This window comes from Entelurus aequoreus, linkage group LG16 (genome assembly GCF_033978785.1).
Source record: "Entelurus aequoreus isolate RoL-2023_Sb linkage group LG16, RoL_Eaeq_v1.1, whole genome shotgun sequence".
NCBI lineage: Eukaryota > Metazoa > Chordata > Actinopteri > Syngnathiformes > Syngnathidae > Entelurus > Entelurus aequoreus.
The window spans coordinates 42,661,373-42,675,231 of NC_084746.1; the positions used below are offsets into that span (position 1 = coordinate 42,661,373).

General features: G+C 38.4%; 1 protein-coding gene across 1 annotated transcript; it reads left to right on the plus strand.

The window, feature by feature from the left end:
• The first annotated feature begins 2,787 nt into the window (after positions 1 to 2,787).
• Positions 2,788 to 13,549, plus strand: tmem71 (transmembrane protein 71). Its single transcript, XM_062023577.1, has 11 exons — positions 2,788 to 2,945; positions 7,633 to 7,731; positions 8,563 to 8,617; positions 8,679 to 8,724; positions 8,799 to 9,011; positions 12,051 to 12,313; positions 12,438 to 12,626; positions 12,720 to 12,768; positions 12,831 to 12,904; positions 12,984 to 13,033; positions 13,096 to 13,549. Exons 3-11 carry the CDS (start codon positions 8,587 to 8,589, stop codon positions 13,117 to 13,119), a joined length of 939 nt encoding a protein of 312 aa, XP_061879561.1. The 5' UTR covers positions 2,788 to 2,945; positions 7,633 to 7,731; positions 8,563 to 8,586; the 3' UTR covers positions 13,120 to 13,549.
• Positions 13,550 to 13,859: the final 310 nt, after the last annotated feature.

Here is a 13,859-nt window from a genome sequence, read left to right on the forward strand (position 1 = left end):
TAGTGGAATTTCTGCCTATTCGTATCTTGTACAGTGTCAGGGCGACCCTGACACTGTACAAGGTAAGAATAGGCAGGGTCAGGGTGGCCCTGACACTGTACAAGATAAGAATAGGCAGAAATTCCACTACGCATTCACATTAAAATCAAATCTAATTCTTCTCCTTTAAATTGTGCCTCACATAAGTCTTTGAAATAGTTTGATTGATTGATTGATTGAGACTTTTATTATTAGGTTGCAGGCACGTGCACACATAGGGCCCTATGGGTGCTTGAGCACCTGCCCTTTTTTGCCTCGTCTTAAAAAGTGCCCTCTGCCTGTGTGTGTGTTTTTTTTCTTTTCTTTAAACAACATTAATAAATTCCTGTCAGGGATGTAAAAAAAAAAAACAGCGGTACAAAAACTCCACGTTTTCTTGTAATACCGGGTTGTTTGAGCCTGCCGCTTCCCCTGAGACGTGACAGTGGAGCAACTTGAACCTGGGAGTTATAGTCCAGTCGCCGTCCACTTATTCAGCATCTAATATGGGTAATATTTCAGAAAAACGCTGTATTTTTCTATTATTCAATGTGTTAGCTTCTGTTTTTGCCGGACGTCGGAGCACGGCGCATCAATTGAGCACGGCACATCAAGTCCGCACAGAGCAGAGCGGATCGTGCGGGACAGGAAGTAGTGTCCAAAATACAAAATAAAACACCGGGTTAATTTTCAAAATAAAATGCACTGTGTTTACGGCGGATCACATTTTTCTCACAGTAGAGTTTTAGATATAAAGTTTATTGTGACTTTGCTATTACTGTGTGGGTTAACAAAATAATAATAATGATAATAATAACAATAATAAGAATAATGATAATAACAATAATAAGAATAATGATAATAATAATAATAATTATTATTAATAATAATAATTATTATTTCAGCATTCTGGGGATATAAGATGTAGGTTATCTGTTAGGAATATTGCCATCTGTATTTAAACTTGATTCATGTTGATTATGCCTGCAGCACAATGCCAAAAAAAAGAGGATACAGCCCTCTACTGGCCCCTGGTCCATATTTGTGGCCCTGTATTGCGTTTCAGTTGTTTAGTCTGAGCATTAAGTGAGAAAGACCATAAGTTACAACTTGATGGTGTTTTCATCAAGTTAAGGGAAGAAGGACAGATTTTCACATTGAAGTTTTTTTCCATTTGGATATTTATTTTTGTATTTTTTTTCAAAGTTCATGTTGCACTGTTCAATGTTCAATATTAAAATGCTTATCTTTAACAATAAATAGCCTAATAATAAACCAGTGTTTTGTTGCTTTTCATGTCTTCCAAGCCTATGATAATGTGAATTAACTCATTATGACAATAATTTGTTGACGCAAAAGAAATGGCAATCACTTTTACCTACAAAGGACACACAGCTAAGTAGTTAGCTTCCTATTAGCAAATTTAATTTTACATTAGTTTCCATATTGTGTAAAAAAAAAAATTCCTGCCCTTTTCTGACTTTAAACTGTATTTAAAAAAATATATATATATATATTTTTTACATAAATAAATACAATCATGTGTGCTTACGGACTGTATCCCTGCAGACTGTATTGATCTATATTGATATATAATGTATATATTGTGTTTTTTATGTTGATTTCATTAAAAAAAAAAAAAAAAATTTAAAAAAATTATTTTTTTTTAAATTTCATGTGCAGCCCGGTACCAATCGGTCCGCGGACCGGTACCGGTGGTTGGGGACCACTGGTCTAAAGCGTGACGTGAAGAGTACCACCTGGAATAGGAGACATTTTTTTTGGATGCTTTTAGGGCTCCCCAAACTTTTTGACTCAGGGGCCGCATTGGGTTAAACAAAATTTGGCCGGGGGCCGGGCTATACATATATATATATATATATATATATATATATATATATATATATATATATATATATATATATATATATATATATATATATATTCCGAGCGCGATGTCACGTTAAAATGCATTTTCACGGGAAAATGCATTTTTAGACAATTTGGATCTTTCTGTGTGGAGTTTGCATGTTCTCCCCGGGCACTCCGGCTTCCTCCCACCTCCAAAGACATGCACCTGGGGATAGGTTGATTGGCAACACTAAATTGGCCCTAGTGTGTGAATGTTGTCTGTCTATCTGTGTTGGCCCTGTGATGAGGCGGCGACTTGTCCAGGGTGTACCGTAGCTGAGATAGGCTCCAGCGCCCCCCGCGACCCCGAAGGGAATAAGCGGTAGAAAATGGATGGATGGATGGATGATTTGCCTGAGCGGCTAGGAGACGCAGAGAGTAACAAGCGGTAGAATATGGATTAGAAAGGAAAGATTTTTATAAACAATAGAAAAATGAATAAAAACTTATTTTTATTTTTTAACTTTGGGGCCGGATTTTGGACGCTAGCTGGCTTGATCCGGCCCGCGGGCCGTAGTTTGGGGACCCCTGGACAGTGTCCCTACAAGAGACTTTTGTAATGTGAAATATGGACACAATTAACTCTTTCAGGAATTTGATCGTTTACAGTACACAAAAAAAATCAGTTCTTGTGACAGTAGCTAGTAGCATTGAAGATTCCAAACGTCTTTTATAAATTCATGTTGTTTGGACAACTGTCCTTACATGGCACATCAACAAAGGGCAATTTGCATTTATTAGTGTTTCGTGTTTTATTCCACGTAACTGCACGAACTGATTATTATTATCATTATCATAATTAATTAACGTTTATTTTAGATATTGCTACCGGAACAACTTTTACTTTGAAAGGTAACTTTCCTCTTGCGTTCACGTATCTTAACAGATAAGTGTCGAGTTTTTTTACAGCAAGAAATTGTTCAAGTAGAAAATATAGAACAAGACGAAGATTGGTTAGTTTAGCCGTAAACGATATTGTGGACTTCCGACAGGATTCCGTAGAGGAACGTCGAACAGTAGGTGTTTTTTTGTCTCCTTTTGTCCACTCACTTTTTGACCCCAAACGTATGAAAGCGATAAGGAGCAACAACATGTCGACTTTACGACACGTCTTAAAAAAGTAGTTGTTTTTGTTTTAAGTAATGACAGTTAGCCCATGTTTATAACCTTATAGGATTATATTCCTTTACTTCATTAACGTTTTCCTCTCGAAGAGGATCCATAACGCCATCATTGAAATATGTCAGGAATGCAGCTAAAAACAACTGACTTTAACGTCTTATCTAAACATTTAGTCATATTTTGTTTGAAGTGACACATTTAAGTCAACTTTTGCCAAAGCGTTTTGACAGCAAGTTGGTCAAATTGATTTTATTTGGTTTGGTCCGTTGCTCCAAATCCGGTGACGCGTTTTCCTCCAGCATCATCTTCACACCGCAAAGCATTCTGGGAAAACTCCCGATGGGCAACACAATTGATTTAAACATAAACAAAAGCAATCAATGTGTGTTGTTAATTTATAAATGTAATTAGAACAACGATTTATTGTTATTCATTTGTTCCTGAATGTGTCAATATTTTTCGTGGTGTATGGCTTAATAATAAATATGCATATATTTCTGAGGGTATGAGTACCCCTGCTGGTCGCATTAGGTACTAACTGCATATCAATAGAACATTTAAACTTAATTTAAAAGTTTGTCGTGATGTATGATTAATTATTTATATTTAACATAATAGCTTTCCTTTAGTAGTTCATGGTAATTAATAATCATATAAGTTAATATATATATATATATTTTTAAATCAATCCAACAAAACAATACACAATACCATAATAATGCAGTTCCAATTCCAGAATATTAACAACAGTATCAATATTGATAACAATTTCAACATAGCAGTGATTAAAAAATCCCTCATTGACATCATTACAGACATTTATAACAAATAAAAACATTTAAAAAACAACAGCAAAAAACCCCAAAAATGAACAATAGTGTCACAGTGGCTTACACTTGCATCACATCTAAAAGCTTGACAACACATTGTGTCCAATATTTTCCACAAAGATAAAATAAGTCCTATTTTTGGTTCATTTAATAGTTAAAAGAAATTTAAATAATGGATCCCATAGTCCAATATATGACTCATTATATAATCTAAATGCAGTTTTTTCTACTGATATCATCTCCATAGCTTGTGTATACCAATCAGTACGTGTTGGACTATCAACATCTATCCATTTTTTTTAATATTACCCTTTTTGTTATGATGAATATTGAAATAAATACATTTTTACTCTTTGATGACACATTACTAAATTGATGGAGATCCCCAAGAATACAAGTTTGCAGTGTCATTGGGATGTTTATATTAAGGAATGTGATTGCTTCTTTTGTTGTTTTCAACCATAACTCTTTTATTCTCTGACAGTCCCACAATAAATGAATAAGAGTTGCCTTGGCTGCCCGACACTTCATACATAACTTGCTTATCTACAGCACCAATTTTAAACAGCTGAGAAGATGTGAAATACAATATATTCAAGATCTTAAATTGACTTAGCTTATCTTTAATGTTTCTAAAGGGTTTATTGGCATTTTTCCAAATATCATTCCATGATATGTCTCTTTCATCTAAAATGTTTAAGTCAAGTTAATATTTCTTAGTAAAATATTTGTTGGTCAGTCTTTTGTTGAATACTGTAGTCACTGATCTGGGGTGTATTCCAAATAGGATGTTCAACAAATTTAAGTTTGAACCTTAGGTCTGGGTTTATTTATCATCAGATGGGGAAACTCCATAGCGTAAAATAATATTAGACTGAAATTACAGATAATTACTGCCAGAGTGAATGTGTAAGTTTGAATGCAGTAGTTTATGTTGTGTACAGGAGGAGGAGACGGCACAAACAGCAGGGGGCGTAGTAATTAGCTCTATGTTTATTTATATATGTATATATACACAATATATAAATAACAAAATAATAATATATATATGTAAACAAGGGAAATGGAGTGTGAACTAATCCAAATATGTGTGGTGTGTGACTCTGTGTGGAGATTAGCTGTTGAGTGTAGGCAAGTCCAAAAGGGGCAGGGCAGGCTCGTAGATCTGAGAGACAGGCAGGAAGTCGGGCCGATAGAGAGGCGTCGAAGGTCCGTGTCCAAGCGGGAGGTCGAGATCCAAGAGGCAGCCAGGGAAGCAAAGGGATCGCGGGAAGATGAGACACACAGCTCGTAGCGTGGAACGAAGGCAGGCTGCAAGGAGGACGACAAGGAAGGACACAAGACGATAAACACAGAGAGAGAGTTTGTGTAGAGCTAGACTGGTTTGGTTTACTGTACAGGACAGGTTGCTACGTTTAGGCGCGGGATGGCAGGTTGTGCAGGCTTATGAAGGCGGGTCTTATGATCAGCTCCAGGTGCGCTGATTGCTGGTGATTGCTTGGAGCCTCAGCAGGAGTGGCGCAATCAGCAGACCGCACAGATGAGTGCGCATTGGCATGCGCCCGGGCCGTGACAGTTTATTGATTTAATGTTTAATCACATTTTCTTATTGGCACACAGGTAAAAAAAAAAATGCAGGATTGATATGAACTCAAATCAAATTTTAATTTAAGTACAATCTCACCGGTAAAAACACACATGGAAGCTGCTGAAAATAATATATTTTATTTGTTTGAATTATATTTGACATGTAAAGTCAATGCAAATGCAAAGTAAACATCTTTTGGCGGTTATTTGTGTATATTAGGAATGTGCTGATCAGGGTTTCATGCTGCTGATTCCGATACCGATATATATATATATATATATATATATATATATATATATATATATATATATATATATATACATATATATGTGTGTGTGTGTGTGTGTTTGTATATATTAGGGCTGCAACTAACGATTAATTTGATAATCGATTAATCTGTCGATTATTACTTCGATTGATCGATTAATAATCGGATAAAAGAGACAAACTACATTTCTATCCTATCCAGTATTTTATTGAAAAAAAACAGCATACTGGCACCATACTTATTTTGATTATTGTTTCTCAGCTGTTTGTAAATGTTGCAGTTTATAAATAAAGGTTTATTAAAAAAACAAAAAAAAATTATTAAAAAAAACAAAAAAAAACTGCGCATAGCATAGATCCAACGAATCGATGACTAAATTAATCGGCAATTATTTTAATAATCAATTTTAATCGATTTAATCAAATAGTTGTTGCAGCCCTAAAATATATGTATATATATATATAACTTCTGCCTTGTTTTTAATGAATACTTGGAATGCTTGGGCTTACTACGCTACTAGTTTTCTTTTCTGGGGTGGTACTTTGTGAAAAAGTTTGAGAACCAATGGTCTACATACTATTTTCTGTTGACCTAAGGCAAGGACTTGTCCAATGTTTGACTTTTTACTGACACACTTCCAGCTTTGAGTGTGTTGTTGTTTGACATGTCATCTGAGCTTGCACAAGTCAGGTAAATAATGATAAATGGGTTATACTTGTATAGCGCTTTTCTACCTTCAAGGTACTCAAAGCGCTAGGTAGGTAGGGAGTGGTACCTCTCTGAGGTAAGATCTTTGAGCAGTAACACTAGCCCAAACCTGAGCCTGGCCCAGAACACACAAATATCTTATGCTGAGGTCTTAAGTCAGGAAGTGGCACTGAGCAATGGGAGGGACATGCGAACAGCCAATCAGTTAACAGTATTTACTGAGCAATGGTAGGGACACGCTAACAGCCAATCACGTAACAGTATCAACTACAGAGTGTTACACCTTTCCTGTTGTTCGGTTCCTAGTCCCAGACCGTAGTCGAGGAGCTCAGGGGAGACGTTCCCTTCAGGGCTGATGTTTTCGTCGGGGGTAACACACTTCACTTTACCCGACAATAGGTCTGCTAAGCTCGGTTTTCGGGTCGGAATGACGAGGCCGCGATTCCTGACAATATAGTCTTATTTCTGCAGGACACAACCGGACACATTCGGCAGTGGCCACTACTGCTGCAAGCTACCACTCCCTCTCCTCACTCTTCCATTCACTCACTCACTGATGTCACTCACCCAACACACAGCCATTCTTAAAGGAGCACATACGCTACTCTCATAACTAATGTGGTTGTGCCGTCTTTCTGTCTTGCTGTGGATTCTCTGCATGGAGTGAGAAGAGAAACTGTAATAATTTGATACATCAACTCAATAAAAGAAACTTGTCTTTAGTTTTGTTGGTTTTAATGCAGACTGTGCGGCAACATCCTGACACTTCCAATGTGTCGGTTTAATGAGTAGCTTCCCAAACTACTCTGTGGAGTGTTCAATACCTTATACACTACTGCAATCTGGTGTTTCAAATCTGCAACTACCTCCAAATCTACTTTAATTATTTTATTACCTTAGCAGCGCTCATATTACCTGGTTACCAGACATCTACTCCACTGATAAATAGCACCCTTGGTTAGTTGGAAATGATTTTACTGTATTTATTTGCAGGCTTAAATAAGTCATAAAAAGTATCAATGACAAGCGATATTGAGTAATATAAAAAACGTATATCGTGAGTTTTCGGCCATATTGCCCAGCTCTGTGTTCTATTACCTGTTAACAAATGCTACAAGTCTATTGCAGCTTCCTGTTTAGTAAAACAGGAAATTGTGTCACTTCCTGTTTGTCTTTTCCCTCTGCAGACAGTAACAGCATGTAAACACTTTCTGACTCATCACGCCAGAGTCGAAGGAATATCTTCTTATGGGCTCCGACTGACCAGACTACTCGGACTACATCCTGTGAGAGCGCACACGCACACACACACACACACACGCACACACACACACACACACACACACGCACACACGCACGCATGCACGCACGCAACGCACGCACGCACGCACGCACGCACACACACACACATTCTTGTATTTGTTACCTTCTTGAGACCTCCGAAAAATGCCTACCTCTTTAGGACCACCCTTTCTAGATATATAAAGATTTGTATTTACAAAATTAATAATATATACATACTATGCAAATATAAAAAAGGTAAGCTTTTAGTTAATTTTTAAAATGTTTTAATTTTTTGTTTGTAATTGGTTTTTAATCTTCATTAATTACTTCAAGTTATTACAGTATGTCTCTATATACATATTTATTTATTTTTTTAAAATTAATTTTGGGTAATGGGGGCGCATTTCAATTTCATACGCACACTTGTTATTTCATATGTTGACCACAGGAGGAGCACTTTTAAAACCGACACACATTCAATTTGAAAAATCCCTCCTTTTTGGGACCACCCTAATTTTGATAGATTTTACCACCACTGGTGCAATGGTTTTCCGTATTGGGACCATGATTTCGGTCCTAACTTGTTCACTGGTCCTCATATGGAAGGTAGTTTTCCTTGTTGATGTCTCAAGAAGGGTAGAAATACAAGAACACACACACACACACACACACACACACACACACACACACACACACACACACACACACACACACACACACACACACACACACACACACACTTACATACAGACACATAACCACAAGCACACATGCGCACACACTTACATACATTAATGCGCTTTGTTAAAAGTGTTTAATGTCTTTACTTTTAGGACTTCCTGTTTGTGACAGCCATCATGTCTCTCTTCTTTTCTGGAGCGGTCACTAGTACGTTATTTACATCATCGTCATGCTAACATAATTCCATGCTAACATGTGTTCTCTCCAGGTTCACCAATAAAAAAGCGTCTGCGGTCTAGCGCCGCCTACCAAAGGTAAAACCGCCATGTTGTCTCCCCCCCGTGCAGCAGAAATGAACCGATGCTATTAATGTCATCTCTCTCATCAGCCTAGACGTGTCCCTCCTGTCTCCCGACTCCTCGTATGTGTGTGATTTGACTGCGCAGGGCAGCAGCCATCGATGTTGCTGCCGCCGCTCGCCACGCCTTCTCACCAACGGTTACTACGCCGTCACCGACGACAGCTTCCTCCGGGACGACCATGGCAATGTGTCTTTGACGCCATGCACCGCCAGCGTGTCCTATAAGGAGAACGTCCACAGGTGGAAGTCTTTATCGAGATGTTTGTTGATGCATCAAACGGTTGCTTGAAGAAAGTCAGTACGTTTACATGCACTAAATTAATCCGATTTCTTAAATAGTTTGGCATGGAAACACCTTAATCTGATCGTGTTTGGCTTTTGAAAAGTACAATTAACACTTGCAATTGGAAAACAATTTTTTTTCTGCGGCATGTAGGCGTGCGCCATTCTCTTTGGAGGACCAACACTATTTTTCTACATTATTCACAAGCGGAAAAAAATAAGCCGCTGGGTGGGTTGGGAGTTCAGGGACTGTTTACACCAGCAAGCATACAAAGTACAAATACGGAAGCTGAAATAACTCAATATTTGAAATACAAAAACCTACCCGTTTAATAAGTGTCAGGAGTTCTCAAAGAAGACATTCATTTTGTGACATCACACCAGCACATCCCAGCTGAAAGGAGAGACTTATGGAGAAAAAACTCTAAACAGCTGTATTTTGACACTGGAAAAAAGGGACAAGCGGCAGAAAATGAATGGATGGCTGGAAAAGAGTAAAAAAAAAAAGTGTATGTTTTGTAATTAATAGTGGTAGATCACATGACTTCAAAGCACCACTGATCTAATTAATTCAGATCCACAATATCATCGTTGTTCATACTTTATTTTGTGATGTAATAATTTAACGTCCAACTACAACAATAGAGACTACTTAATTGACAAAGATTATAGTGATGTGACAAGATGTGCGGAGGCTTCGAGGCTTGTGTCGCGTAATGGAGGGGGCATTTCTGCGAAACGTGTATCGAGGCTTGCTTTTGTGAAATTTCCACAGAAACACGGAAATTCACGTTTTTAAACATACATTTTTGCGTCAAAATATTACTTACGCGTTTTTTAAATGAAATACCAATAAAGATAGGTTTTAAACAAAATTTGTATAATGCTCTCCCCAGCTGCAGGTACTCACCGTTCTTAATGCTTCTTAGAATTTTACATTACTTTTTCAATGGTAATAATGTTAGTAAATGATCTACTAATGAAACTAAAAATGATGTAGTACATTACATGGGACGGGGCAGCACGGTGGTACAGGGGTTAGTGCCACATTAAGATTACATTAAGAAGGTCCTTATCAGGCTTGACACAGACAGTTGGTCATGTTTGTGTTTTAATTCCTGTCTTGCATGCTTATTTCTAGTTTCTACTTTTTAGTCGGCTTTCTGTGCACCTCACTGTTGCCAATAAATGTACAAACCCCGTTTCCATATGAGTTGGGAAATTGTGTTAGATGTAAATATAGACGGAATACAATGATTTGCAAATCTTTCAACCCATATTCAATTGAATGCACTACAAAGACAAGATATTTGATGTTAAAACTCATAAACTTTATTTATTTTTTGCAAATAATAATTAACTTAACAACGTTTGGGAACTGAGGAGACTCATTTTTTAAGTTTCTCAGGTGGAATTCTTTCCCATTCTTGCTCGATGTACAGCTTGAGTTGTTCAACAGTCCGGGGGTCTTCGTTGTGGTATTTTTGGCTTCATAATGCGCCACACATTTTCAATGGGAGACAGGTCTGGACCACAGGCAGGCCAGTCTAGTACCCGCACTCTTTTACTATGAAGCCACGTTGATGTAACACGTGGCTTGGCATTGTCTTGCTGAAATAAGCAGGGGCGTCCATGGTAACGTTGCTTGGATGGCAACATATGTTGCTCCAAAACCTGTATCTACCTTTCAGCATTAATGGCGCCTTCACAGATGTGTAAGTTACCCATGCCTTGGCCACTAATACACCCCCATACCATCACAGATGCTGGCTTTTCAACTTTGCGCCTATAACAATCCGGATGGTTCTTTTCCTCTTTGGTTCGGAGGACACAACGTCCACAGTTTCCAAAAACAATTTGAAATGTGGACTCGTCAGACCACAGAACACTTTTCCACTTTGTATCAGTCCATCTTAGATGAGCTCAGGCCCAGCGAAGCCGACGGCGTTTCTGGGTGTTGTTGATAAACTGTTTTCGCCTTGCATAGGAGAGTTTTAACTTGCACTTACAGATGTAGCGACCAACTGTAGTTACTGACAGTGGGTTTCTGAAGTGTTCCTGAGCCCATGTGGTGATATCCTTTACACACTGATGTCGCTTGTTGATGCAGTACAGCCTGAGGGATCGAAGGTCACGGGCTTAGCTGCTTACGTGCAGTGATTTCTCCAGATTGTCTGAACCCTTTGATGATATTACGGACCGTAGATGGTGAAATCCCTAAATTCCTTGCAATAGCTGGTTGAGAAAGGTTTTGTTAAACTGTTCAACAATTTGCTCACGCATTTGTTGACAAAGTGGTGACCCTCACCCCATTCTTGTTTGTGAATGACTGAGCATTTCATGGAATCTACTTTTATACCCAATCATGACACCCACCTGTTCCCAATTTGCCTGTTCACCTGTGGGATGTTCCAAATAAGTGTTTGATGAGCATTCCTCAACTTTATCAGTAATTATTGCCACCTTTCCCAACTTATTTGTCACGTGTTGCTGGCATCAAATTCTAAAGTTAATGATTATTTGCAAAAAAAAAAAGTTTATCAGTTTGAACATCAAATATGTTGTCTTTGTAGCATATTCAATTGAATATGGGTTGAAAATGATTTGCAAATCATTGTATTCCGTTTATATTTACATCTAACACAATTTCCCAACTCATATGGAAACGGGGTTTGTACTTTTACCTGCTATTTCCGCATCCTTGGGTCACGCTACAAGCAGCGCTCACCAAACCAGTCCTGGGTTCGGGTCCCCGGGCTTGGGGTCTTTTTGTGTGGAGTTTGTATGTTCTCCCTGTGACTGTGTGGGTTCCCTCTGGGTACTCCGGGTTCCTCCTACTTCCAAAGACATGCACCTGGCGATAGGTTGATTGGCAACACTAAATTGTCCCTAGTGTGTGAATGTGAATGTTGTCTGTCTATCTGTGTTGGCTTTGTATACATACTGAATGTCATCTTTCAACAAGTAAAGAGCACTTCCTGCTGTCTGTCGTTATAGAGTGTTCCGGCGTAGACGTAGACCCCGCAGTTCGCTGGTTCGCCTGCTGAGCGGCGTCTCTGAAACCTGCCAGTCTTGGCTGGACCACAAAGTCTTCAGGGGCGTGTTTGGGACAGGCCAGCAACTAGATCAGGACAGAGACCAAGGCCGTGAGCCTTTAGAAGACTGGGCCAGGACAGAAGGTTTTACCACATTGGAGGAGCCGAGCTCGTCAGGGCTGGTCAGTCCAGAACCAGACGACAGCTGCAGCTTCTTCACATACGGTAAATATCTCTCACTTCCTGTCTGTGACGTATGGTCAAAGTCACGCCTTTGCTGTGTACGTACATAAAGACATTTTATGTGGAAGGATCTTAGGAAATTAAAACAACATTGTTTTCCTCCCAGACCCAACTGAAGCACCGCCCCCCGCAGACAAAGTGGCACAGCCCTCCAAGCAGATCCTCCTGGAGATTTGCTCAGAAATCTGTCAATCAAAGGAGCACTTTACCCAGTCAATAGGCGGACTCTCTGAAGTCCCACCTCCTTCTGCCTTCTACACCAATGACTGCCTTCAGGTGGCACCTGAATGCACAGGTGCTGTTTCCTTCTTGCCATGATTATAAATATAATTATCACAAATAGTTGTTCCAGACATGTTTTTTTATTGTTAATTGTTTTGTCCTTTAGCGATGAAGACTCTTGTGGTCTTCATGTTGGCCGTGTTCGTGTTGTGGAGGTAAAAAGTGTCCTTCTCAAATGACAGAAAGAGAAAGTATTGACGTCTTTGTCCTCCTGCAGCTGCTTTCCGTGGAGCGCGGGCGTGATGGCGTGCACGGTGCTGGTGGCGTGCGCAATGCTGGCCGCGTGCACATGTGAGTGTTCCATAAGGAATATATGGGCGTCGCGTTTGAGGCTGCAAACATTTTCAACTGCTGTTGTTTTCTGCTTCAGTCGTCAGCAGGTCAGGTCAAATGGGCCGGTGGAGGCAGGCCAAGACGGAGGTGAGTCGCTTATCCCAAACTTTGTTTTATTCACTCTAACGTGAAACAATTCCACTTTCCAGGATATTACATCACGAAACGAGTGACCCAGCGCCGCCTGTTTGCCACCAGAACAGCTACACACACACTTACACTTAGCACTATTGAGCATTACTCTCACTTATTTAAGTTACATTTAACTTTTTTGAAACATGTTAAGTGTTTTTATTCACATGTGTACTTTATAGTGTTATCAAGTTTAATATATTGAAATCAATTATGTGATGTTTTGAATGTAATCATGTTACTTTTATACTTTTATAAGCACCCGTTAAAACCACAATTATATATTCAGAATGATTTGTTTTACCCTCACTAATCCTGCACCACGTTCCTGGAGAGATACAAATTCACGTTTTTCATTGCATCTAGAGCAGGGGTCCCCAAACTTTTTGACTCGGGGGCCGCATTGGGTTAAAAAAATTTGGCCGGGGGCCAGGCTGTGTATATATATATATATATATATATATATATATATATATATATATATATATATATATATATATATATATATATATGTATATATATATATATATATATATGTATATATATATATATATATATATATATATATATATATATATATATATATATATGTATATATATATATATATATATATATATATATATGTATATATGTGTGTATACATATATACATTATCTTTATAATCCGTTTTGTCATTTAACATCAACATTTAACATTGTTACGTTATCGATGGGAAAATTCATTTTTAGACAATATGATTTGCCTGAGCGACTAGGAGACACCAAGAGTAACAAGCAGTAG